Source organism: Astyanax mexicanus, chromosome 4, assembly GCF_023375975.1.
Source record: "Astyanax mexicanus isolate ESR-SI-001 chromosome 4, AstMex3_surface, whole genome shotgun sequence".
In the NCBI taxonomy this organism is placed as follows: domain Eukaryota; kingdom Metazoa; phylum Chordata; class Actinopteri; order Characiformes; family Acestrorhamphidae; genus Astyanax; species Astyanax mexicanus.
In genome coordinates, this window is record NC_064411.1 from 56060898 (window position 1) to 56088625 (window position 27728).

General features: G+C 37.6%; 1 protein-coding gene across 9 annotated transcripts in view; it reads right to left on the reverse strand.

The window, feature by feature from the left end:
• Positions 1-27728, reverse strand: part of st3gal3b (ST3 beta-galactoside alpha-2,3-sialyltransferase 3b) — a 158265-nt gene that overhangs the window by 113944 nt on the left and 16593 nt on the right. For 4 of the 9 annotated variants that reach the window (XR_007438566.1, XR_007438565.1, XR_007438564.1 and 1 more), the window contains exons 2-7: positions 19146-19293; positions 13189-13254; positions 12789-12836; positions 10036-10072; positions 4491-4529; positions 4122-4214 (exon numbers count right to left, since the gene is read on the reverse strand). Coding sequence is in view for 1 of the 9 variants with exons in the window: in XM_049476650.1 (XP_049332607.1) it covers positions 4122-4214; positions 4491-4529; positions 10036-10072; positions 12789-12836; positions 13189-13254; positions 19146-19254 (392 nt within the window). In the remaining 8 variants the exon portion in view is untranslated. The remainder of the gene's footprint in view (positions 1-4121; positions 4215-4490; positions 4530-10035; positions 10073-12788; positions 12837-13188; positions 13255-19145; positions 19294-27728) is intronic. The other 5 variants (XR_007438567.1, XR_007438568.1, XR_007438570.1 and 2 more) reach the window with 5 other exon arrangements.

Genomic DNA, 27728 nt, shown 5'->3' on the forward strand with positions numbered 1-27728 from the left:
AAATTCATAAATTAAACAACCGAGGACTCGGCCAAGCCAGAGTTGAGCCCGAGCAGAGTACATTCAGTTCAAGACACTTAACATTGGCCTGATAATAATCTGTGAAAAAAGAGCAGAAAAAGAGGAGAAACTCTCCTTTAGGGAATCCTTAAGGAAAGAATCAGGTTTAGCCCGGGGGCTATCGAGCACAGCGCGCTAATGTTACTTAAACAAGTAGCAGGTCAAGTTTATCCTTATCAAAACAGCGGGATTTACGCCAAGTTACACAAGAGAACTGATTCAAGAAGACAGACGGACAGAACTTCCCTAAAAACACTGCAGATACAAATTCAGAACCAATGTTGTTTTTAACAGAACAGAATTCTACCAAAAGCAATTTACACAGGGCTATTTTAGGGTGTTTTCACACTTTTTCCTGAATAAATGACCCGTAAACTAAGATCAATTCTGAGCTTGTTTGGGTGAGTAGCTCAAGATCTTTGGTTCATTTTCACACAATTTTTTTTCCAAACCGTGAATTATTTACGCCATCCTTTTTGTCACTTTTCCGCTCTCCACTCTTCCTCCAGACTCTGATCTCTTGATTTACTTTAAATGAAATGTAAAATTTACTGATGATCAGTGATGGATTGGAGAGACATGTCTGTCATCTGCTGGTGTTGATCCACTGTGTTTTATTATCAAGTCTAAAGTCAGTGCAGTTTTGTTTTCCCACAAAATCTTACAGCACTTCATATCTTACAGCTTCCCTCTGCTACTGACAACTTTTATAGAGATGCAGATTTCATTTTCCAGCAGGACTTGGCACACTGCCCACACTGCCAAAAGTACCAATTGGTTTTATATAATATTCTAATTTTCTGAGACACTGATTTTTGGGTTTTTATTGGCTGTAAATCATAACCATTAACAATAAAATAAATAAACAACCAAAATATATCACTCTGTGTTTAATGCATCTATATAATATATATGAGTTTCACTTTTTTAACTGAATTACTGAACTTAACTACCTTTTTGATGATGTTCTAATTTTTTGAGATGCACTAGTATATTCTCAAAGTTGAAATCATGTAAGAACACTCCTATATGTAGCTATTAATATTTGTAGTAATGGTATTTACAGCTCTGGACAAAAATAAGACTTAAAACACTTAAAAACAATGAGTTTCTTTGATATTGTCAAATTGAAATAATCAAGAGGAAGATGGATGATCACAAGCCATCAAACCACCAAACTGAACTGCTTGAATTTTTGCACCAGGAGTAAAGCAGCATAAAGTTATCCAAAAGCAGTGTGTAAGACTGGTGGAGGAGAACATGAAACTACTTAAAACTTAAAACTACTTAATGAATATGAACTTGTTGTTTTCTTTGCATTATTTGAGGTCTGAAAGCTCTGCATATATTTTTTTATTTCAGGCTTTTCTCATTTTCTGTACTGTGATATAGTAATATTAATAGCAGTATTTTAAGTAGTAATAATAGACGTAGTAACTGAATGAGAGTATTTGAAGTATTTTAGTCTTTAGTTTGAGCAATGCTTAATGATGGGTAATTGGGTAATGTTGAAGCTAACGGTTGCGACCACCCTAAAATAAACAGATTCTGAGAACTCTGATCCCCATATGTGTTAATTACACACACACTGTGTTAATTATACACACACACTGGAAACATCGTTAACACATTCACTGTAAATCAGAGGACCAGTTAAAGCGTCTGAACCGCTAATTATATCAGTATACTGCTTTACGAGTCTCTGAGGTTGTTTTATTTTATTTAATTCTGGTTTACAGTCTTAAATCTTATTCTGGGTTTTCCTCAGTCTTATGACACTTTATTTCTATTTTATAAAGTATGGAGAAAGTTCTCCAACTCCTAAAAATAAACAAACGGTTTTTAAAAGGTTTTAAAGAATCGTTAACAAGTTCTTTTATCAACGGAAAGAAAAATTTAACACATTAAAGATCAGTTTTAGAAGCTTCCAGATGGGTCTGTGAGTTATCACTAAACTACTCAAGGACTGATGAACATTTTAGCGATATTCAGCTGTTTAAGAATTTTTTATCATGTTAAAGTAGAATAAAAATCTTTAATTTTGCTTCATTACATTTAATTGTACTTAAAACGTTAAAATACCTTATATTTTCTTGTACAAACAACTTTTAAACTACTTTTAATAAAAGTCATTTTATTGCAAGAAATCTTTGACTAATTTCCGTTTTTTTTTCACACTGCTTAGCCTCCAATTGCATGTGATTTAAATTAATTTGAACATCCTTTCTTTGTCTTCTCCTTTGTCTCACTTCCAATAACTAAAACCTCTGTCTTCTCTTTATTTAACTGTACAAAAATTCAAGACATTCACATCTGTATGTCATTTATACATTAAAACAACCTACTTTAGATTTTAAGGTTTTAGGCTCTTAAAAGAATATAAAGCCGAGTGTCATCTGCCTATTGATGACAACTAATGTCATATTGCTTAATGATGCACATATTTTTTTATTTTTTTTTTTATTTTAAAGGAATTGAACTGAAAGAACTTTGTAAGGAACTTTATGCGAATGATCAGCAGCGCTATCAGATCCATATGGTTTGTGGTAATGCTGAGCGTCTGATTGGAGAGAATGATAAATAATAATAATCAGAATTGCGCCGCGTTCTCTGCCACTGTGTTCCAAACCGCCGGGATCTTTCAGCGGCGTCCAGATTCGGAGTGATTGGTGACGACGCGATTCCTAAACAATCCGGCGGCGATGAGAGAATAATGATCCGGGCCGTCGCTTGCTGACCCCGCGGCTCAAACCCAAAAACACACGCTACATTAACAATGGATGCTCCGCCCCCACAATGCTTTGAACCAATCGGAGACGAGCAGTGACAGGGTGACATCACCAACTCCACACTGGCCGTTTGACTGGCGGTTTCTCCGAGCGACTCCAGGGCAACGCCGCCGGCCACGTCCGCCCAACACCAACAACAGCCGTATTATAGAGGCCGTACCGCTGGAGGACGTGGGCGTCCGGCGCGGCGAGTCACACATTAACTCAGATCTGGAGATCAGAGGTTTTAGCGCTCAGTTCAGTCAGGGATATTAGAGGATTAGCCTCAGGGCGTCGGGGCTGAGCAGTGAGATAGTGTCTCAGGAATGGAGGAACTGCACAGAACACTGAGGAGACACCAAACCTGGAGGAAAATTCAAATTACAGCTAAAAAATACTATCTAACAATGTTCATCAGAATTTCCTGAAGAATGGACCAATAGAAATGCTGCAAACGGGCTTTTTAACCTTATTAACCGAGATTTGTGGTGCTATTTCACATCACCATTTATTACATCATGTTCTCCTCCACCAGTCTTAGACACTGCTTTTGGATAACTTTATGCTGCTTTACTCCTGGTGCAAAAATGCAAGCAGTTCAGTTTGGTGGTTTGATGGCTTGTGATCATCCATCTTCCTCTTGATTATATTCTAGAGGTTTTTAATTTGCTAAAATCAAAGAAACTCATAATTTTTAAGCTGTCTCTTATTTTTTTCCCCCCAGAGCTGTGTTTTATATTTTACATTCTTCAAAGTAGAACCCTTAGCTTAGATGATCAGCTTTGCACATCTCTGCATTTTATCAGTCAGCTTTAAGTTAACAGCTGTGCCTCGCCGTTTCTTAATTACTTAAGAAAATGTAAAAAAAAAAAAAAAAAAAGGAAAGGAAAATATTACTTTAAGAAAAAAATTAAGTCAGTCAATCCGAAATGAAGAATTTCAAGAACTTTGAAAGCATCATCAAGTGCAGTCAGTGCAAACACCATCAAAAACATCATAATGAAGAAACTGGCACTCATCAGGACTGAACCAGGAAAGAAACAGCAAGAGTTACTTCTGTTGTACAGGATACGTTAAATAGAGTTACCAGTCCCAGATCCTTTGGTTTGTTTTAAACACTTTTAAGTTACTAAATGATTCATTAAGTGTTTCTCCATAGTCCGATAGATCACTTCACTATTCATTTACAATGTAGAACATTTTAGAATAATGAAAAACACTGAATTTAGGGTGTCAAAACTCCAAATAAGCATATATACATATGAAAGGACTGCAGTACTGCATGCTACTCACTTTGGGTAGATAGCAGTCATCTTGGCGGCGGCGTAGCCTTGCTTGCAGTTTGCAGCGGTGAGGTTTCCATACTTATACACCAATTCCTGCGGCCTGTAAACACCAGAACAGAAATATATTTACATGGTCATCAATAGACACTTAATGCTTAAGGGATGAACACAGAAACAATGCATTTCATATTTCACTTGAATTTTCTGAAAATGTACTGAAATAATGATGTTACAACTTCACTGATCTATTAAAAGTATCTTACACACTGGGGCCGGATTCACAAAAGTGTCTGTTTTTAACAGAAGCTCTTTAAACATGAGTTGTTCTTTCTTTCTAAGTTTCTCTTGCTGGTAAATGACAATAATAAGAGCTTACCGATTCAAACTGGGCTCTGAGTGAGCTTGTGTTTTCATCCTGCAATAAATGAAGCAATAAATGAAGCCTTGTTGATTGTGTTTATACTAATAATAAAAGAGGAACAAAAACTCATAGTAAGCATGGGGAGTAGAAAAACTAAGATAAACTAAGATAAGAATTTAGAATTCCATCATTTTCATCTAGTTTTACTTTTAACTAAAATTTTGTTTTACTAAAAATAAATAAATAAAAAATCCTAACTGTACAACAAGCTGACTTGTATTACACTGGAAGTGATAAACAAAAGTATTATTTTCACTTTTAAACAATTAAAGAAATGTTGGTAAGATTTTATTACCCACGTCCACATCTAATACATACAACTCTGGAAAAAAGAGAGCACTTACAAATTATGAGTTTCTTAGATTTTAACAAATTGAAAACCTCAAATCAAGAGGAAGATGGATGATCACAAGCCATCAAACCAAACTGAAGTGCTTGAATTTTTGCACCAGGAGTAAAGCAGCATAAAGTTATCCAAAAGCAGTGTGTAAGACTGGTGGAGGAGAATATAGATTTTATTTTTAAACTTTATGGATATGAACTTGTTTTCTTTGTATTATTTGAGGTCTGAAAGATCTGTATCTTTTTTTTTGTTATTTCAGCCATTTCTCATTTTCCGCAAAAAAAATGTTCTAAATGACAATATTTGGAGTTTGAAAATGTTGTCTGTAGTTTAAAGAATAAAACAACAATGTTAATTTTACTTAACCATAAACCTATAAATAGCGAAATCAGAGAAACTGATTCAGAAACAGAAGTCGTCCCTTAAACTTTTTTTTCGGAGCTGTATATCAAAAAGTCAAATAATATAAATAGAAAAAAACTATAATTTAAAATAAAAAAATCATGACATTTTTTGTTTATTATTTTTTTCATTCTTAGGAAGATCCTTATCTTGAGGAATTTCTTTTTAGGAAAGCATTTGTGAAGCCGGCCCTGCGTTATGTGTTATAGTATTTTAGTGCGGCAAACTGCAAGCACAACTGTTACAAACAAACAATACACTCACTGACACACAAACAATTGCACAAAAAGATGATTGCATGATAGATGGAATGCTTTAAGCTCCCAAAAATGCTGGATTGGTGTTAAATTTGGGGACAAAGCAGGATAGGGAAGTGGTGCAATCTGGTGGAGACGATCCTGGAAAACCATTGTTTCTTGCTGTGTGTGGGTGAGCATTATCCTGCTGAAAAATGCTACCAGTTGGAAGTCCCGTCATGTTAAGTGGCAGCAACACATGTCTGCAGGATGTTCTGCTCATAGTGTTCCTCGTATCACCACTAGAGGTGACAGACTCTATACGTATACGATGCTCCCTATTTCAGCTCATCACTATTACCTGCAGTTTACAGTGCGAACTCTTCAGTCCACCTAGACAATAAGCAATTTTTGAAAAGGACCACACAGCTTTTCTTAGTCCATTGATGCTTCTTCTATCAAAGTAGTCTATCGAGGCATGTCTAGCAGTCAACGATTTCTTACCAGGAGGTACACTACCTAAAAGTAGCCTCTTTTAGCCTTTTTTCCTACAGTGTAAACGAATAGTGATCCAGATTATGAAGGAACACATAAGGAATCATGTAGTAAATTAAAAGTGTTAAACAAATTAAAGTACTCTGGGAGGGATGTTAACTTGCGTTTTGTTTCCGAGGCTGGTAACTAAACTTATGAACTTATCCTGTTGCTCTTACTTTTCTGGGACAATCCTGATGAGTGCCAATTTCATCATTATAATGTTTTTGATAGTCTTCGCAGTGAATACACTTGAGGATTCTTTTAAAATTCATAAATTTCTTCTTTTCGAATTGACTGACGTTTTTCTTTACTAAGTTGAACAGTCTTTGCTTGAAGTTGAACATTGCTTATATACCGCTTTCCCATCGCAGGGAACTGGCAACGTTCTGGTTCGCGAACGTAATTGTGAACAGTTTACTACGTTTCCACCAACAAAAGCAGGTTCCAGAACCAAGGATGTTTGTTAGCAACAGGAAGAGAAAGTAGGTTCTTCAACAAAGAGAAGTAGGTTCTTCAAAGTGAACTGTGTTTATCTCGGCTGTGCAACGCCCTCTATTGATGACGTATTATGTGACATTTTGACGGTTTCACTAAAACTTGTGGAAATGCGGGCTGGTTCACTTAAAGCATCACAGATCTTATAAGCCTGAACGGAACTGGTTCAAGAACCACTACATACCAACTCTACCTCTTCACAACTTTACAACAGATGCTCTCAAACACATTAAGTGACAAGAAATTCAAGTAATTAACTCTTGATGTGTTCCCCACAGCTGTTAACTGAAAGCCTGAATTCCAGGTAACTCTACCTCATAAAACTGACTAAGGAATTAAAGCCAAGATGTTTAAAGCTGATCATCTAAGCAAGAGGTGATACTTTGAAAAATGTAAAATATAAAACATATTCTGGTTTGTTTAACACTTTTTTTTACTTAATAATTGCATATGTTTTTTTTTCATAGTTTGGATAACTTTAGTCTTAATCTACAAGTAGACGAGGTCGACTAAAGCCGAGCGAGCGAATTCCTCGAGCCACCAGCACCGCCCTGCCTCATTAATAACCCGAAGTACACATCTAGACCAGTTCAAATAAACAGGCTGAGGGAGACAGGCTGGCAGCACTGAGCCACACCGGTGCAGGAGTGTGTGTACGGGGGCGTTAGCATGCATGCGCTAGCATGTGTGTGTGTGTGGTGGTCAGGAGCAATGAGATGGAAGTGGGCGAGGATGGACACGCACTAGCTGGACCACCTTGGGAAAAATTCTGAATTCTTGGGACAGTTTACAACTACACACACACACACACATATATATATATATATATATATATATATATATATATATATATATATATTAGTGTTGCACAACATACTGATTCTAGAAAAGCATCTCAACTCTTTAGTAACAGTACTTTAACCCAATTGGCACCAAAGGTCGCATCTAGTCGTTTTCTCAATTTAATAACTCAAGAACGCTTTAAGACAACAGTATAAAGCATATATATATATATATATATATATATATATATATATATATATATATATATATATATATATATATATATATATATATATATGTCATTGATCATCAGTAAATTTTACATGTCATTTGTAAATTAAGGCAGCAGAGTCTGGAGGAAGAGCGTAGAGACACACAGTCCAAACTGCTCGAGGTCTAGAGTGAAGTTTCCACCAATCAGTGATGGTTTGGAGAGACATGTCTGTCATCTGCTGGTGTTGATCCACTGTGTTTTATTATCAAGTCTAAAGTCAGTGCAGTTTTGTTTTCCCACAAAATCTTACAGCACTTCATATCTTACAGCTTCCCTCTGCTGCTGACAACTTTTATGGAGACATGGATTTCATTTTCCAGCAGGACTTGGCACACTGCCCACACTGCAGTGTACAAAAGTACCAATTGGTCTTATATAATATTCAAATTTTCTGAGACACTGATTTTTGTTGCATAATCAATATAATCATCAACAATAAAAGAAATAAACACTTAAAATAGTTAACTTTGTGTTTAATACATCTATATAATATATGAGTTTTTAACATTTTGAACTGAATTACTATAAAATAATAAAGTAAGCTTTCAATTATGCTCTGACTTTTTAAGATGCACCAGTAGTTTTCTTTCAATGGAAAATCTCCATTCTAAATGCTGTGTAGTTTATTACTAGGCTAAATCCTTGTCTAAGAAACGTCCCCCAAGTGTCCTTCTTGGTACAAATAGAGAAAAATGTTTGGTCTTTGGTTTTATTAGAGTTTATAACATGGCTATTGTCAGCAAACCAATGAAGAAAAGATTTCTTAATTATTTCTATTAAAAACACCTTGAAACACTTTGTGTCCACTAACGTTTGGCAGGCAGTTGAGGTTTTGGTATTGAATTCAGATTAATTCTTTCAATTAAGAGAGTAGTGAAAACTACTCTACACAGTTTTACACTTTATCATCGTAAATCTATGTAAACCTGTGAATTCCAGGAATCTTTTAGAGTCTTTTCAGCGCTGAAACCGCAGCACGGCGCTTATTTAGACGAGCCTTCGGTTTGATGGAGTGCCGTTGCCTACAGGATGGTGTTGTGTTTTCCTCCGCTGACAGGTCCGAGTCTTCGGCGGACGGGATTGGATGGGTCCGAGTCCGGGCGGGTGATAAAGCGCGGCTCGGCCCAATCTAAACCCGGCCGGGCTTTGCTTATTGTACAGGCATGCGGTGTTGACGGACGGGCCGAGGTGGGGGTCCGACAGCTCTGGCAGCTCTAAGATGGAGTGTAAACACACACTTACCACACACAGTGTCCTAATATTTAACACCTTAACACCTCACACCTCCGTACCTCCACAAATTACTCTCAGACGTACTGAGATCATCACGCCGGCCCAAAGTCCCAATCGTTAAAATCTCAATTCCAAACACATCATTACTTTTCATTACATCTAATAATGTAATACTGAGCCAGTTATACTGTATAGCCTTACTGTACATCCAAATCCCATTTCTCTTTTGTACTCTTAACCCTAGTTCTCGAGTGTAACCCTTCCTAGAACAGATTTATAAAAGGAAAAAAACCCAATACAGATATACTAGTTCATGTAAAAAAAATGTGAATATCCTTGAATAAAGTTACTTCATTTTAATAATGTGAAACTCATATATTACATAGATGCATTACACACAGAGTTATCGATTTTAAGCATTTATTATTTTACTGATGATGATAATGCCCCAAAAACTAGTCTCTCAGAAAATTTGAATATTATATAAGACCAATCGATACTTTTGTACACTGCAGTGTGGGCAGTGTGCCAAGTCCTGCTGGAAAATGAAATCTGCATCTCCATAAAAGTTTGTGTAATTGCTTTAAGATTTTGTGGGAAAACAAAACTGCACTGACTTCAGATTTGGAGCAGTGGAGCAGTTTGGACTGTGTGTCTCTCCACTCTTCCTCCAGAATCTGGTCACTTCATTTTATTTCTAAATGAAATGTAAAATTTACTGATGATCAGTGATAGTTTGGAGCTGAAATTAAAAAGCTTTTACAAGTTTTTAGTCAAATGAGTGCTGAATGTAAGCTTAGATTTCCAGTATTTTAGCACGGTTAGCAGCAGTGCTAGTTGTGGTTAGCAGCAGCGTTAGCTGCAATTAGCAGCGGCGTTAGTGCTCCAGTAAGCTAGGGTTATTAGTTAGCAGTTCGTCGCTGCGCAAATACGCAGACTACAGTTCAGTATACTCACCTTTAAACAGTGAAAGATCTAGCGCTGCCGTTAGTGGCTAGTGCTAATACTGTTTCAGCCTTAGTGCTGAGGCGCACTGTTGATTTTTTGGAAAAATCAAGTTTTTTAATTTTAATGTGTATAGTGAGAAAAATGCAGTAGATGTGCTGCTCAATGCAACAGGGTCTAAACTAGAGTGTTTTATATCTATGGGATGTCAATGTGATTAAAATGGGTTAGTACTAAAATAAATCAACTTACAGCTTTCCATCCAGCAGGAACCCCTGCTGATCCATCACTGCAAAGAAAATAGAAAAATATAATAAATTCACGTAAATGAGCTTCATCACAGCCTGATAAACATCCTGAACACTGGAGAAAATCATCAGCTGAGCTGGAATATGGTGATAATAAGGCAGCGGTTTGGGTGGGAAGTGGAGGTTAGAGCGTTTAATTGCAGGTGAGCAAAGCAGTGTTAGATTAGGCAGCCAAAACATTCCCAAAACATTCCCAAAACAACTGAAAAACAAAAGTTACTGATAAATACTGATAAAAAAGCAGCTGTCCAGTTATGGAGCGACATCAGGCCATAGATGCTGTAAAGCTAGATGTATAAAGAGAGGAAAAAGGAGGGAAAATTAATGGAAAATTCGCTTTTTAACTGAAGGTTAACGGAAGCAAACAGATTTTTATATAATCATACTGTATACACTCCCTGCCAAAAAAATAAAAAATAAAACAGGTCACATGCTCTGAGAATCTAATATTTGGTTGGAGATATTTTAGCTTTGATTACGACTTGATGCATTCACTGTGGCATAATTTCTACAAGCTTCTCCAACGTCGTATTAAGTTGCATTAATTTCTCCTCAAGATCTTGATGGCGTTGATGATGGGATAAATTAAACTTGGTGCCAGTAGTGCTGGACAATATGACCAAAAACTTGACGTATTTTTGCACATTGTATCCAATAATTGCTTTTTGCTGTTGTTTTTCTATTTTACTCTGATAAAAACACTCATACAGTGAGGAACAGCAGCAGGAGCTCCTCAGATAAAGTGCTGTTCTTCTGTATTTCTCACCAGGCAAGACAGAGCAAGACGAGTGGTTGGTGTACCAGACTTGGGCTATCGTCACTCCAGTGTGTTAGCTTGTTATGCTAACAAGCGAGCTGTATCTGCTTCTTTGATGTACCGAATTAACTGATATACCGCACAGCACTAGTTTAGTTGCCAGGTGAAACATAATCACCCGTCACTTGTCTATTTGCTCAGGTAAACCCAGGTGGTGACCTTATTTTTTTGGCCAGGCAGTGTATAAATCAGTAGACAAATGTGTGCACAATTAGATCATTTAAATATAAAATTTAAATAAAAGCAGGAGAAAATAATGGGCGTAAGCAGAGTGCAGCTTTCACAGAGTCATCATCTCTAAAAAAAGAGGAAGAGGAAGAAGAGGAGGAAGAGGAGGAAGCTGAAGATTAAAGAGAGGAGAGTTCACAGAAGACCTGCTGGCATCAAATAGGACACTCTGTAGTTCAGACTGTAGTTCTGCATCTGTTTCTAAGTATTATTTGGGTGGCCTATTGCTATCTTACACCCCGCCAGCAACAGTTCTTCTGAATATATCTACACTGATGGGTCTGGTGTTTTGGAAATGAGGTGTGTTCAGGTACATTTCCGGAGTTTTGCTTGTTTATCTTGGCAACACAAAACACAGGAGCTCCACTGACTGATTAAAACCCTGACAACAGTCAACAGTAAGACGTTCATCGCTATCTTGGCAACGCATGCGCTTTTACATAAAGCAATAAACAGAATAGTAAATAAAATAACATTGCTGTTCCCGTAAATGAGCTGCTGGAGCTCCTTCTTCACAGCGTCAACCAGCAGCTGAGTTTCCTCTACTGAGAAGAGTTTGTTGGACACGTCCAGGTAGCTGCACCGTTAAAATAGCAATCCACCAAAGTCAGAGGGAGTCAAATTACGCAGATAAACAGATACAGAACTACAGTCTGTAATTATTATACAATAATGCTGGAGTGAATGAACATATGGTGCTGCTGCTCTGGTCTATTGCAGTGTAGCAGGTGGTGGGGTAGGTAGTGCAGCAGGTAGTGTGGCAGGTGGTGTGGTAGGTAGTGGGGCAGGTGGTGGACCAAGTGGTGCAGCAGGTAGTGCGCAGGTAGTGGGGAAGATGGTAGGACAGGTTGTTCGGCAGGTAGTGCTGCAGGGTGTGGGACAGGTGGTGTGACAAGTAGTAGGCAGGTAGTGGGCAGTGGCTGGTGTCAGGCAAGTGGTGCAGCAGGTGGTGTGGCAGACTGTGGGGCAGGTGGTGCGGCAGGTAGTGGCACAGTTAAGAAGACAAAATTTGACACAATTAGTAGTGGGCAGGTGATGCGGCAGGAAGTGGGGCAGGTAGTGGGCAGATGGTGTTGCAGGTGGTGCGGCAGGTGGTGAGGCAGGCGGTTTGGCAGGTGCTGGGGCAGGTAGTGGGTCAGCTAGTGCGGCAGGTAGTGTTACACGTAGTGCAGCATGTGATGCAGCATGTGGTGCAGCAGGTAGAGGGGCGGGGAGTGAGGCAGGTGATGCGGCAGGCAGTGGGGCAGGAGGTGCAGCCGGCGCTGGGGCAAAAAGTGGGGCAGCTAGTGTGGCAGGTAGTGGGGGGGTGGTGTGGCAGGTGGTACCATAGGTAGTGGTGTAGGTAGGGTGAAAAAAATGTGAAAAATTAGTATTGGGCAGGCGGTGCGACAAGTAGTAGGCAGGTAGTGGGCAGTTGGTGCGGCATGTGGTGCGGCAGGTAGTGGGCAGGTAGTGGGGCAGGTAGTGTAGCATGTGATGCGGCATGTGGTGCGGCAGGTAGTGAGGCAGGGAATGAGGCAGGTGATGCGCCAGGCTGTGGGGCAGGAGGTGCGGCAGGCGCTGGGGAAAGTATGGGTCAGCTAGTGCGGCAGGTGGTTCAGCAGGTAGTGTGGCAGGTTGTATGGCAGGTAGTGTGGCAGGTAAGCCTGTACCTGAGTCTATTATTCGATTTTCGGAGCCGATGTCCTCTGAAACCGGCGCTGAAACACAAAACCATCAGTTAGACGATGCAGAAGAGCATTATGGGATATAAGTCCGGCCCCCTGAATCACAGCAGCCCCTCCCATCACCGTGATAAAATCCCTGATGAAATGATTAGCATCCCAGTAAAGCACGGCTCCACCAGTAGCTGAGTTAGCTGGGATTAGTGGGATCGGTTGGAGAGGGAGGAGAGAACGGGGTTTAGTCAGGAAGGGGTTAATGGATAAATTATTATTTGATTTGTTATTAATGTTATTAATATTATTATTACTCCACCCTGATCCACCATCAACCCATCAATCCCATCATCATCAGCAGGGCAGGTTTAGTACAGAGCAGTGGAAGCTCTACCTGTGGTGACTTTAGGTTTAGGTTTAGGTTTAACTGTTGGAGCAACAGTCGGCTCCACATCTACATCTGTGAAACAAAAGGGTTAAACATCAGCGGTGCACAGCAGATCACTCACAGTGCTACATTAGATACATACACTCATGCTGAATACCGTATATAACAGCCCATAATAATAACACACACACAATGATTAATAATAATATTATTAATATTAATAATAATAATCTATTCATTCAGTTCAGTTCAGGCATACAGTGACAAATACATGCAATTTAGTTGATTAATCACATTAATTACAACTCATATGATATCACAACAATATCAACCAAAAGACCAAACTGTACAAAATTAATATCAGCATTAATCCAGCTAACAAATAATGTTATAAAAATATACACCCCTGGAAAAAAATTAAGAGACCATATCAGTTTTTGATTTTGCTATTTATAGGTTTATATTTGGGTAAAATGAACATTGTTGTTTTATTCTATAAACTACACACAACATTTCTCCCAAATTGCAAATAAAAATATTCTCATTTAGAGCATTTATTTACAGTAAATAAGAAATGGCTGAAATAACAAAACAAAAAAGCAGAGCTTTTAGACCTCAAATAATGCAAAGAAAACAAGTTCATATTCATAAAGTTTTAAGAGTTCAGAAATAATCAATATTTGGTGGAATAATCCTGGTTGGTTTTTAATCACAGTTTTATTTTCATGCATCTTGGCATCATGTTCTCCTCCACCAGTCTTACACACTGCTTTTGGATAACTTTATGCTGCTTTACTCCTGGTGTAAAAATTCAAGCAGTTCAGTTTGGTGGTTTGATGGTTTGTGATCATCCATCTTCCTCTTGATTATATTCCAAAGGTTTTCAATTTGGTAAAATCAAAGAAACTCATCATTTTTAAGTCGTCTCATTTTTTTCCAGAGATTTATATATATGGATATTTTATTACAGCCCTATAATGATGATATCATCCATATAGAGAGTAAAACACTGCTATCTAGTGGGCGGGGCTAAAAACAACACAACACTAAATTAACCACTTCTGACACCAATCTTTACTAATCTAATCATTAAAAACCAAAATGTTTGATTATTATTAAGAATTTATACAGTATTGCAAAAGAGAACATTACAATACTTTAATTTATCAATATTTCTAATCATTAACAATCAATACTGATTTTTTGTTTAAATTGCTACATTATTGCAACAATAAATACAGGGATTCTTTGATATGTAGATATTTAATTACAGCCCTATAATGATGATATCATCTGTATAGAGAATACAACACTGCTATCTAGTGGGCGAGGCTTAAACAACGCAAAACTTTCTTTCCTAATTTAAACTAATTATTAAAAACCAATATGTTTGATTATTTTCGACAATTGATACAGTATTGCAAAACTAAATATCACAATACTTTGATAAATAGGTATTTTCTTACATAGCTATTGACGATATCTTCTATATGCTTAATAAATATTTTTCATGATGCAATAAAATATTGACAGACTGCTCAAAAATGTTCATTAAAATAGGAAAAATCGAATAAAAGAAAGAAAACTTGACATCTAACCACAAAGTATTATACTGCTATTATTTAGTGGGAGGGGCTTAAACAAAACACTAAATGAACCACTTCTGACACAAATTCTGACATCTACATGTCAAACCCATCAGCCCTGTTCTGTCCTCTTTTTATCATCCCCTCGTTTCTCTGAGACTTATTCACTCGGATTCACCTCTACACTTCAGATACAGAGCTTATATAACAGCAGCCGCCCAGGTTCACGTAACTTTCCAAAATAAAGCTGCAGAAACGCATGTTTATCATCAATCCAGCAGCATTTTTTCCACAAGGCTTCAGCCGCGAGAAAAAATGGAACATGAAAACATTAACAGAATCGCTGACAAGCTCTAAATACCAACCCATCCATCACATCCGCAAAAACTCAGACTGGATTATATTTAACTTCATTAATAAATATTTATCGATAGAATCAACAAGCGAGAAATCCTCTAACAATATTCATCTTAACCTGAGAATTTGAGAAAACTCACTCACACTAATGTAGCCCTGTACAATAATTCAATACATACTGCAGAATTACAGTGCTGCGCTGAACGATATAGATACAATTTAATTAATTACATTTATTTTAATTATTTTAATATTCACTTCAGAATTCGGAATATATCATACAATAAATGCCACCACCTGTGGTTTAATCGAACAAAAATAACGGTCAGATTAGTCGACTACTGAGTAGTCATTATTAGCCTACAGTAGTCTATAGTGTTCTGCTCTTTGTGCTCAGCTTGAATAAACTGGACTGAAGAGTTCACACTGTAAAGATAATCAATCAGTAACAGATGCTGTAAACTAGGGCTGCATTATATATAATTTAAGCATCTTCATTGCGATGTGCGCATGCACGATAGTCACATCGTGGGATGTGCAAAGTCACCTAGGACAATAAAAAAAAATCATGTTGCAATATTCTGATTCTTGACACAAGAAATAGATACACAGTGTTCTGATTGAACAGCGCCGTCTTTGTCTGCTGCTGAGAAGTATTCACCTACAAGTTAAAACATTTATATCTTATTAGGGGTGTGCCATATCTTTTTGAATATCGTGAACGATATTATGCCCCTTTAAATATGGTGCCATATCACTCACCCCTAATTATCACATCAGGGTACGACTTTTTTGCTGTTTTAAGCAAAAGAAAAATTCACACTGATCTCATTTTCCATTATATATCTACTAGAGACAGATTATATCTGTGCAGTATCATTTATTTTACTTCCATGGAGATATTAGGAGTGCCTTATTATTAGTATCATGACTTTCTGGATCAATTACTTCTGCTACAAATCTGCTAAATTTCTTGTATCTTTTTAATATCTCAGGTAGGGGTGTGCGATATCATATCGTTTTGTTTCAGTAGTGCGTTATCGCGATAATACCATGAAATATCATGATATTAGGGCGCCGAGTGGTCCAGCGGTCTAAAGCGCTGCCACTATGAGCGGGAGGTCGCAGGTTCGAACCCCCGCTCATGCAGCTTTGCCATCAAGCTGCCGGCGCTCAGAGGGAGCAAAATTGGCCCTGCTCCCTCTGGGTGGGTAGATGGCGCTCTCTCCCCACATCACTCCTATGGTGATGTCTGCAGCACAGGGCGTCTGTGAGCTGATGTACCGGAGCCGAGTCGCTGCGCTTTCCTCCAAGCGCGCTGGCTGCTTGGTAATGCTGCATCAGCAGCAGCTCGAAAAGAAGCGGTGGCTGGCTTCACATGTATTGGAGGAGGCATGTGCTAGTCTTCACCCTCCTGGTGTGTTGGAGCATCACTAGTGATAGGGGGAGTCCTAATGAGTGGGTTGGATAATTGGCCGTGTAAATTGGGGAGAAAATGGGAAAAAAAAAAAAATATATATATATATATCATGATATTATTTCAGGGTCATATCGCCCACCCCTATGTCTTATATAAATATTATTTTATATTTGTACCCTGCTAGATGATATGCATGATGTCTGTATGTTTAACAGATCTTTAGTAATAAAGGTCAGAACATTTGGCGCTTATCCAGTACAGGAATTCACTGTATTCATTAGTGAATTTAGTGAGTGAACAGCTCCTCCTGCTGGTTAAAGTTGTAAAAACGTCTGGAATATAATCAAGAGAATGGTGGATGGTCAAAAACCATAAAAAAACTGAACTGCTTGAACTTTTGCTCTAGGAGAGGAATAAGGTAACTCAAAAGCAGTGTGTAAGACTGGTGGAGGTGAACATTAATACTGTTGATTCTAAATAATTATTAACTTGTTTTCTTCGCGATATTTGAGATCTGAAAGCACTACATCTTTTTCTTTTTATTAATCATTTCTCATTTTCTGAAAATAAATGCTCTAAATGACAATATTATTTTTCGACACTTGGAAGAATTGTTTTCAGTAATTTATAGAATAAAACAATAATGTTTATTCAATTTTACTCAAACATAAACCCATAAATATTAAAATAATAATAAATAAATAATAAATAAATAATACCTTTAGTTACAGCATGATATGATGTTCAGCGGATTTATATTATTAAGTTAATTTGTAAACTGGCATTACTTTTGTGGTCTGTAATTATTAGTTGTATCAGTAAGAAAAATAAATAAAGCCCATACAAAGATAAATCAAATCCTTATTTTATTTTACTTTACTTTAATTTAATTCATTAAAATAAAGGATTTGCTCTTTAAGAAAGAAGAGCAGACTTAATAATAAACTGCAGGCCAAAGCTTACCCATGTACTGTAGTCTGTCTCCCTCTAGTGGAGTTACAGTACAGAATTTAGAAAATAGTGTCCAAATATCTGTATATTTAAGGAAAGACCAAAAATTATATATATTAATCTTTCATTCAAATATAATAATCACATAATACATTATCAATATTTATTGAAAAAAATTCTTCACAGCTCGGCTCAGCCCAACCCAACCCATGTCAACCCATTCTAACCTGTCCTGACCAATCCAGACCAGATCTTACCCAATTCATCCAGACCCAACTCAACCCAAGCCAAACTCATCGAGACCTGGCACCAGCCCACCCGAACCAAACCCAACCCAATCCATCCCAACCTATTCAGACCCAACCCAATTCAACCCAAGGTGACCCACCTGTACGGCTGCAACGATTAGTCGATATAATCGACAATGTTGAATATTTAAATTTGTCGGCTACAAATTTAATTGTCGACTAATCTTTAATTTGTAACAGTCACAATCACAAGTGCTGGGGACAAAAGCGCAACAGGAGATGGGTAAATGGTTTGCTCACACAGTTTACAATCAACTTAGTTTGTGTCTCCAGAAGTGCACAAACACAACAGATTACATATTAAATCACTAAATATCAGTGCTTTCCACATATAAACAATGTTCAGATATTTAAATGCCATTTAAATCTCATGTTATGATGTTTCTTTCGTTTTTAGTAATGGCAAAAACTACCGTTGACTAATCGACTAATCAAAAAAATAATAGTCAGATTAGTCGACTACCAAAATAATCATTAGTTGCAGCCCTACCCATCTGATCACGGCACTGACCCAACCAGACCCATCTCATCCTGACCTAATCTCATCCCATCCAATCATGGTTTAGCCTGGCCCAACCAGACCCGACTAATTCAGACCAGACCTGATCCATCCCATTCAGACCCGTGCAGACCCAACAGATTTCTTCACAGCATCGGCTGGACTCAACCTGATCCATCCCGATCAGACACATCCAATCCCATCCCAACCCAACCGATTCCATCCAATCATAAACCGGCCCAACGAATCCAGACCAGTCCAGATCAAATCGATCCCATCCAGACCTGACCCCTCCCATCCCAACCCGTTCCGACCAATCCAGACCAGTCCTGACCTCTCCAACCCATCCAGACCCAACCCGATCCAACCCAATCTCACTCATTCAGACCAGACCCAACCAAACACGGCCCTGCCGGGTCCAAGCCAACCCACTCTATCACGGCTCGACCAAACTAATCCCGACCCAATGAAACCCATCCCACTATGGCCTGGCCTGACCAAACCCGTCCAGACCTGACCAAACCCAACCCAACCCATTCAGAACTAACCCACCCAGACCCAAGACTTCCACACCCAAACCCTTCCAAACTTAAACCTTACAGACCCAACTCATCCAGTCCCGACCCATCTGACCTGACCTCAGTCCAACTTCCACATGTCAGCACAGGCCGAACAGAACTGTCCTGCTGTATTAATGATTAAACTCTAAACACACAGCACTGATGAGCACAGTGTTTACAGACTGAAGAGCATCGCCAGTGTCACCCTGACACTACCCCTGCACAGGGGTCCGAACGGGGGTCCGACAGAGGAAGTGGAGGGGGAGGAGAGGGGGTACTCACGTGGCTTCTGGCCCCAGACGTACAGATGCAGCTTCCCAGACGAGTAGTAGATGAACACCAGGACCAGCATGGGACACAGAACAAACAGCAGTTTGTGAGTGGCCTTCATGATCCCCAGTCATTCACATGGTACCACCTGGAGCTTCTCCTGCAGGAACACAGATACAGATACGAGTTTACAGCACGGGCTGATCAGAGTAAAGATAAATAATCCCTTAGGAAGTCAAGTCAAGTCAAGAGGCTTTTATTGTCATTATATCTGAGTACAGGGACACAGTGTAGTGAAATTACGTTCCTGAAGCAATAGACAACATAAAGTGCAAGGTGTGATGATATTGCAACAATATAACAATAAATACAATAAATACAAAAGACGAGACAAATTTTAAAAGACAGGACAGTGCAGTACTGATACAGTATAATAAAGTGCATAGTGAGGATAAGGTGCCGAAAAATGTAACATACTGTAACACATATAACATATATAATCACAGCAGTTACTGAGGTAGAGAGTTTATAGGTTATATAGAAAAGTTGGTACCACTTTAAAATAAGACTACCTTTATAAAGGGTTTGTAAATGGTTCACAATTAGTTTATTAATGATTACTAATTAGGTTGTAAATGCATTAAAAATAAAAATAATAATTAGTAGGGGAGTCACAATTTCGATATTTCATCGAAATCGATCTAAACTATGTCATGGTCTCGAGCATCGAAGTCAAAAAGAGGATCGACACAAAAAACTTGAAAATATAAAAATAACAGTTGTTTTGTCTAGCCTCAAATATGTTAATAGTTTTGGTACCTTAAGGAGCATCTTTCTCTCAGATACAGTTAATAATATATCTTTATTAAAGAAAAAAACTTCTCATTCTCAGGGACCGAGTCTTATTTTTCATGTTTAACTGTTATAGTAGGATAGAGTTCAGTTTGTTAAGGTTCTAATTGTTCTATTATTTTGTACATGACTGTTCCTGTATTTTTTATTATTTATTTTGTTATGTTGCACATTGCTGTTTTAATAGTGCACACTGCTGCTACCAAAAAAAAAAGCCACTAGATGGCATTACATATATATCTTCATTAAATTATTTAAATTTGACCATTAGTGCCTAATGTGGTGTATTACAAATCACTTGTATCACTTTGAGTCACTTATATCAAGCCCACCTTTTGAAATAAGATCTTGTAAATTTGATAAATCAAACCAATGACTGACCATAGACTAATCTAAAAATTGAGAATCGAATCGAATCGTGACCCTAAAATCGAAAATAAAATCGAATCGGGATTTAGAGAATCGTGACAACCCTTAATAATCAGTTATAACACATACTTAGAAGAGGCAATAATATAAAATAGGCTGTGGGTTCACAATTTGGCAAACAACAGGTCATTGTTGCCATTTTTACGTATGTGTTATAACTGATTATTAATGATTAATTTTTAAGACATTTACAACCTAATTAGTAACCATTAATAAACTAATTGTAAACCGTTTATAAACCCTTTATAAAGGTAGTCTTATTTTAAAGTGGTACAGAAGAGTTTATACAGAAGTGCAGTGCAAGTAAAGAAGCGGTGTTGTGCCGAAATCAGACAAAGTAGAAGAAGAACATCACTCTAAATGTAAAACATGGTGGTGGTAGTTTAATGGTCTAGGGCTGCATTGCTTCTTGCTGTAACTGATGGAACCATAAATTCTGGTTTCTACCAAAAAAAGGTTGAAGGAGAATATCCGGCCATCAAGTTTGTGACCTCAAGCTCAGGCGTACTTGGGTTTTGCAACAGGACAATGACCCAAAGAACACAAAGTCCACCTTGGAATGGCTCAAACAAACAGAAACTAAATGAAGTTTTTGGAGGGTCTAGTTAAAGTCTTATTAAAATGCTGTTTATGATCTTAAACAGGATGTTCATACTGAAAAAAAAGCTCTCTAATGTGTCTGAATTAAAATAATTCTGTAAAAAGAGAAGGGTGGACCAAGTTATTACATTTAGTGGTACTTTTTCATTGGTTTGGATAGTTTTTTTTCCTTTCATACATAAAATTATTATTTAAAAAGTGATTTTTATATCTTCTCAGGATATGTTTATCTAAAATTAAAATGTGTTTGTTTGTACATTCCTCTGCTGTTACAACACATATGATCAGATTAACCAGGACAATTAACCTAAACTCTTAAAGCACCCAAGTCTTTAAGAGACAAGAGTTTTTTATAGGGACACTTCTGGTGTATCAGCTGACATGTGGATATGAGTGATAAAGCTGTGTGGAGAGTCAGTTATTGATAAGCACTGTGAAGTGTTGGACGCTCTACACATAAGCCCAGTGTTTAAGAAGTGACTGGACGTCATGTGGTGTGGTCAGTCACGACCTCTGACCTTCTTATGGTGGAATTCCAGAGCGTGGGATAAAATTAAGATCAGGGCTGCGACTAATGGCTATTTTAGTGGTTGACTAATCTTTATTTTTAGGCACTTTTGAATGGACTCCTATGTAAGCCAATCCTGTAGAATTTCTACCAAATTGGGTACCACTTTAAAATAAGACTTTATAACCCTTTATAATTAGTTTATTAATGGTTACTAATTACGTTGTAAATGCCTTAAAAATCCTTAATAATCTGTTATAACACATACATAGAAAGGACAACGATATAGACGGCTGTGGGTTGACTATTTGGCAAACAACAGATCATTCTTGCCCTTTCTACGTATGTGTTATAACTGATTATTAATGATTTTTAAGGCATTTACAACCTAATTAGTAACCATTAATAAACTAATTGTAAACCATTTATAAACCCTTTATAAAGGTAGTCTTATTTTAAAGTGGTACCGCAAAATGTTATAAAACTCTGAATCTAATTTTTACTGAACACTGATTGAACACTTTACATCCACTTGATTTAAACAGCAAAAGCAACTTTGTCAGGGACAGTTTTTACCACCAAACTCCGAAGTTTTAGTTTAAACATTGTCAAAGAAAAGCTTTTGCCAAAGTTTGGAAGCAATCTGAAATCTGATTTTAACTGAGCACTGATCGGATACAGAACATCACATTCATTTAAAAATCAACCTAGTTGGGTATAGATTCTTCCAAACTTAGAATTTTTGTGGTCTTATTTCAAAAACTGTGAAAGAAAAGGCGGTTGCAAATGTAATGAAACTCTAAAAACATAGATTGGACACTATACATCCACTTGATTTTTACCACCAAACTGTACATTTTTGTGGTTCTAACTTAAAAAAACTGTTGAAGACAAAGCGTTTACAAAAGTTTTGACGTGAAACCTATTGGAAAATCAGATTTTGACTGACCGTTATTCAAACACAGACAATCTAATTACTTTAAAAAGCAAGACCAACATTAACAGGCTTATTTTCTACCAAACTATGAACTTTTGTGGTCCTAGCTCAAACACTGATGAAGAAAACACATCTGCCAATGTTTTATAGAGATTTGAATAGGACCCTATAGGAAACATTGGAATTTAACAGACTGCTAATCGGAGACTGACCATCCAATCACTTCAAAAAGTAAGAACAGCGTAAAAGGGGAAAAGGTTCTATCAGACTGTAAAGTTTTGTGGTTCTGACTTAAAAACTCTTTAGAAAATACATCTGCAAAATTTTGAAGGGATTTGAATTGGACCCTATGGGAAAAATTGGATTTTAACTGACTGCTAATTGGACACTGACCGACCAATCACTTCAAACTACAAGATGAATGTAAACAGGCATAAGTTCTACCAAAATGAGAAGTTTTGAAGTTCTAGCTCAAACACTGTTAAAGAAAATACATCTGCCAAAGTTTTAAAGTGATTTGAATTGGACCCTGTGGGAAAAATTGGATTTTGACTGACTGCTGATCAGACACAGACCATCCAATCACTTTAAAAAGCAAATCCAACGTAAATAGGCACATGTTCTACCAAAATGAGAAGTTTTGTGGTTCTAGCTCAAACACTGTTGAAGAAAATACATCTGCCAAAGTTTTGAAGCGATTTGAATTGAATTGGACCCTATGGGAAAAATTGGATTTTAACTAACTGCTAATCAGACACAGACCATCCAATCACTTCAAAACACAAGATGAACATAAACAGGCATAAGTTCTACCAAAATGAGAAGTTTTGTGGTTCTAGCTCAAACACTGTTGAAGAAAATACATCTGCCAAAGTTTTAAAGCAATTTGAATTGGACCCTGTGGGAAAAACTGGATTTTGACTTACTGCTGATCAGACACAGACCATCCAATCACTTTAAAACACAATCCACTTACAGGGGTTATAAATTCTACTAAACTGTAAGGTTTTGTAGTTCTAGCTCAAAACCAATTACAAAAGTTTTGAAGCAATTCGAATGGAACCAAATTGGAAACATCTGATTTTCTACCAAACTGAGAAGTTTTTTCTTCTATCTAAAAAACTGTAAAACAAAAGGCAGCATAAATAATAGAATAATAATAAAAGAAAGAATAAGAATATTATGAATAACAGTAAAGTTTTTTTTTTTTAATCCAGTGTAATTATACTGTACAGTAAAGCTAGTTCAGAGTAAATATTAAATTCTGTACAGTTTGTGTGTAATGTGTGGTTTAGTGTGGGCAGGTAAACAGCAGGTGCTGGAAACACGGCGGACTGGCCGAGGTCACGGACACTGATAATCAGACCGGCTGTTCCCACACGTCTAATAACAGGTAGGCGGTTCTGCAGTCAGATGTTGTTATGTCTAAAAAAACACATGTTCTGCTCATCTGCCCATTAAAATCCTCTACCCACAATAAAACTCAAGAGACGCTCGAACTAGTGCAGTAAAACACTTAACAACACAACGGCATTCGACAATAAACTGAGGACATTAAAAACAACACTCTACTGTTGTGATGTTCATAGTGTGTACGAACAGTTAACTCTTTAACAGGTCAGAATTTCTCTCAAATGTCTTCATGAAATTACACCACTAAACCATAATCATTGCATTGACATTTTAAAAATCGTATGGTCATGACAATTTGCCCTGAAGGCCTGGAAAAGTGATGAAAAAGTAATGGAAATTTATTGGTTAAAAAGTGTATGAACCCTGAATGAAAACAATCATAAAATTGTCTCTTTCCTGAACTCAATATTTTTCTGAATACAAATCAACCAGTTCAACCAGTTGTCCTCCAAACCTTAAGTTTCATTACGTTTGTCTAGTTTTTACGTCTATTTTCAAACCTGCAGATTTTGGGTTGATTTCTGATTACTGTCGTTTATCTGGAATTATTAAGTGGAGTAGAGAAAAAAAAACAGGCAGTTTCTTCAAGTTCCCTCAATTTTTCAGAATGTAACTTATTTTACTGCAGAAAAGGGAGTTTTTTAGCCTGTATATGGGACAAGGCTTATTAAATAAAAAAATATATACTAAAAAATATTATATATAAAAATGTTAAAAATCCTCTGGAATTTAATCAAGAGGAAGATGGATGATCACAAACCATCAAACCACCAAACTGAACTGCTTGTATTTTTGCACCAGGAGTAAAGCAGCATAAAGTTATCCAAAAGCAGTGTGTAAGACTGGTGGAGGAGAACATGATGCCAAGATGAAGCATGAAAAAAAAAATCTGTGATTAAAAACCACCAGGGTTATTCCACCAAATATTTCTGGATTTCCGAACTCTTAAAAACTTTCTTTGCATTATTTGAGGTCTGAAAGCTCTGCATCTTTTTTGTTATTTCAGTCATTTCTCATTTTCTGTAAATAAATGCTCTAAATGAGAATATTTTTATTTAAAATTTGGGAGAAATGTTATCTGTAGTTTATAGAATAAAACAAAAATGTTCATTTTACTCAAACATAAACCTATAAATAGCAAAATCAGATAAACTTAAATAAGTTTTAGCAGCAGGACTTTAGCGTGTAGCACGTTAGCGCTGTGATGCTACTTGGCAATGCTACAGCATCAGCAGCAGTTCAAAAAGGGGCGGAGTCTGACTTCAGATGTATCGGAGGAGGCGTGTGCTAGTTTTTACACTCCTGGTGTTAAGGAATCACTAGTGATAAATCGGGAGAAAACGACTCTTTAAAAGACTTTCAGAATCTGGAAAAACTGCTACAGGAAGACGTCTGGCTGACCCACATGGAAACAGCAGCTTTAGCCTTTAGCTCAGATTCAGCAGTGAAGAGAAGAAATAGAGGTTTAACAGATGAACTGCAGTAATAAAGTCGTTGCTAAGCTTTTAAAGCTTTTAAGCGGTACCCTGAGGTCCAGAAGGCCATGTACTGTAATCACAACTCATTAATTAATAAAGACAGGCTTCCAGTCGTCCAAATACTTCAGAGTTCATTCAACTGCATCTCCTACACGCCGTTCATCTGCTCTGCTAATGTTTACTGAACTCAGACTGCAGGATTATCACACATAACCAGAACGTCTCGCTAATGAGAGGAGATTAGCCGTAATGTTACTGACCGCAACAGTGAAGCTACAGTGAAGACCATACGGGAAATTACCGTACGCCTGGTACCACCGTTCACCATCCCGCCAACGCTCTACAGAACAGATCTACAGAGAAAATATAATACTAAATCCTAAAAATCCTAAAAAAAGGATTTTAGCTTTTACACCTACATTGTTTAGTACAAACTCGGCATGCCAAAATTAAATAAAAAATTAAATTATCAACTTTATGTATGAAAAATAGACATCATCAATACTATTTGATAACTATTGTGTCTATTAGTGTGACTTGTACTGCCTCAGCAACTCCATATCGACCACCACAGCAAACACCTACGCAAACACCTTAACAACACCTTAGTAACCACTACGGACACCTTAGCAAACACCTAGCAACGCCTTAGCAATTCCTTAGCCATCACCTTAGTAACGCTTTAGCAAACATCATAGCAATCACCTTACAACACCTTAGCAAACACCTTAGCGAACAACTTAGCAAACGACTTAGCAAACGACTTAGCAAACAACTTAGCAGATACCTTAGCAAATGCCTTAGCTAACACCTTACAACATCTTAGCAATTCCTTGGCAAACACCTTACAACACCTTAGCAATGCCTAAGCAAACACCTTGGCAATCACCTTAGCAACATCTTAGCAGGCACCTTACAACACATAAGCAAACACCTTACAACAACTTGCAATGCCTTAGCAATGCCTTAGCAAACACCTTAGCGAACACCTTGCAACGCCTTAGCAATGCCTTAGCAAACACCTCAGCGAACACCTTGCAACGCCTTAGCAATTCCTTAGCAATTCCTTAGCAATTCCTTAGCAAATACCTTAGCAGACACCGTAGCAAACACCGTAGCAAACTTCTTAGCAAATGCCTTAGCAAACGCCTTGGCAATCACCTTAGCAACTTCTTAGCAGGCACCTTAGCAAACAACTTAGCAAACAACTTAGCAAACACCTTACAACGCCTTGCAACACCTGAGCAAACACCTTTGCAACATCATAGCAAACACCTTAGCAACCACCTAGCTTTTGAGCAAACGTTTTGGCACTGCAATCACACTCACAGTTTCTGCAGGAACTGAAATCTAGTTACATTATCAAATTATCGTAAATCATTAGTGTGAATACCCACTACCTCAGCAACACCATAGCAACCACTACATACAACATAGCAAAACCTCAGCGAACACTAACAGCTTTACTTACAGTGAGGAAAATAAGTATTTGAACACCCTGCAACTTTATTTGTGTGTTACTGCTGCAAATAAGTATTTAAACACCTGTAAAAATCAATGCTAATATAACAGTAGCGTCTGTTACCAATTACAGAGGTCAAAGGTTTCCTGTAGTTTTTTACAAGGTTTGCAAGGTTTGGTTTCTTTTAATAGAACTCATTCAGCCTAAAGAAAAATATCATACTTCTCACTCTTTAACAGTTTAACAGTTTCACTTCTTCCTACAGGTAAAGCAGGTGCAGTGTAACACGGCTAACTGTAGCTTCTGATTGAACCAGAATCTGAAAAGTCACGTTTCTAAAGCTCTGCAGCTTAATGATCAACAGCTGAGTGAGGAAATGCCTAACAAGCTACAGACAGACAGACAGACACATGCAAATGAACCCCTCCCACCAATCCAGTCTCTACACAACACTAGTTAACCAAAATAACTATTGTGTCTATTACTGTGATTGCGTACTGCCTCAGCAACTCCACCACAGCAAACACCTTAGCAAACACCTTAGCAACACCTTGCAATGCCTCAGCAGACACCTTAGCAAACACCTTAGCAATACCTTAGCAATGACTTAGCAATTCCTTAGCAAACACCTTACAGCGCCTTGCAACACCTGAGCAAACGCCTCACATCGCCTTAGCAAACACCTTAGCAAACACCTTAGCAATTCCTTAGCAAACACCTTACAACGCCTTAGCAAACGCCTTAGCAAACACCTTACAATGCCTTAGCAAACGCCTTAGCAAACGCCTTAGCAAACACCTTAGCAAAAACCTTACAACGCCTTAGCAAACGCCTTAGCAAACGCCTTAGCAAACGCCTTAGCAAACACCTTACAACGCCTTAGCAAACACCTTACACCGCCTTAGCAAACGCCTTA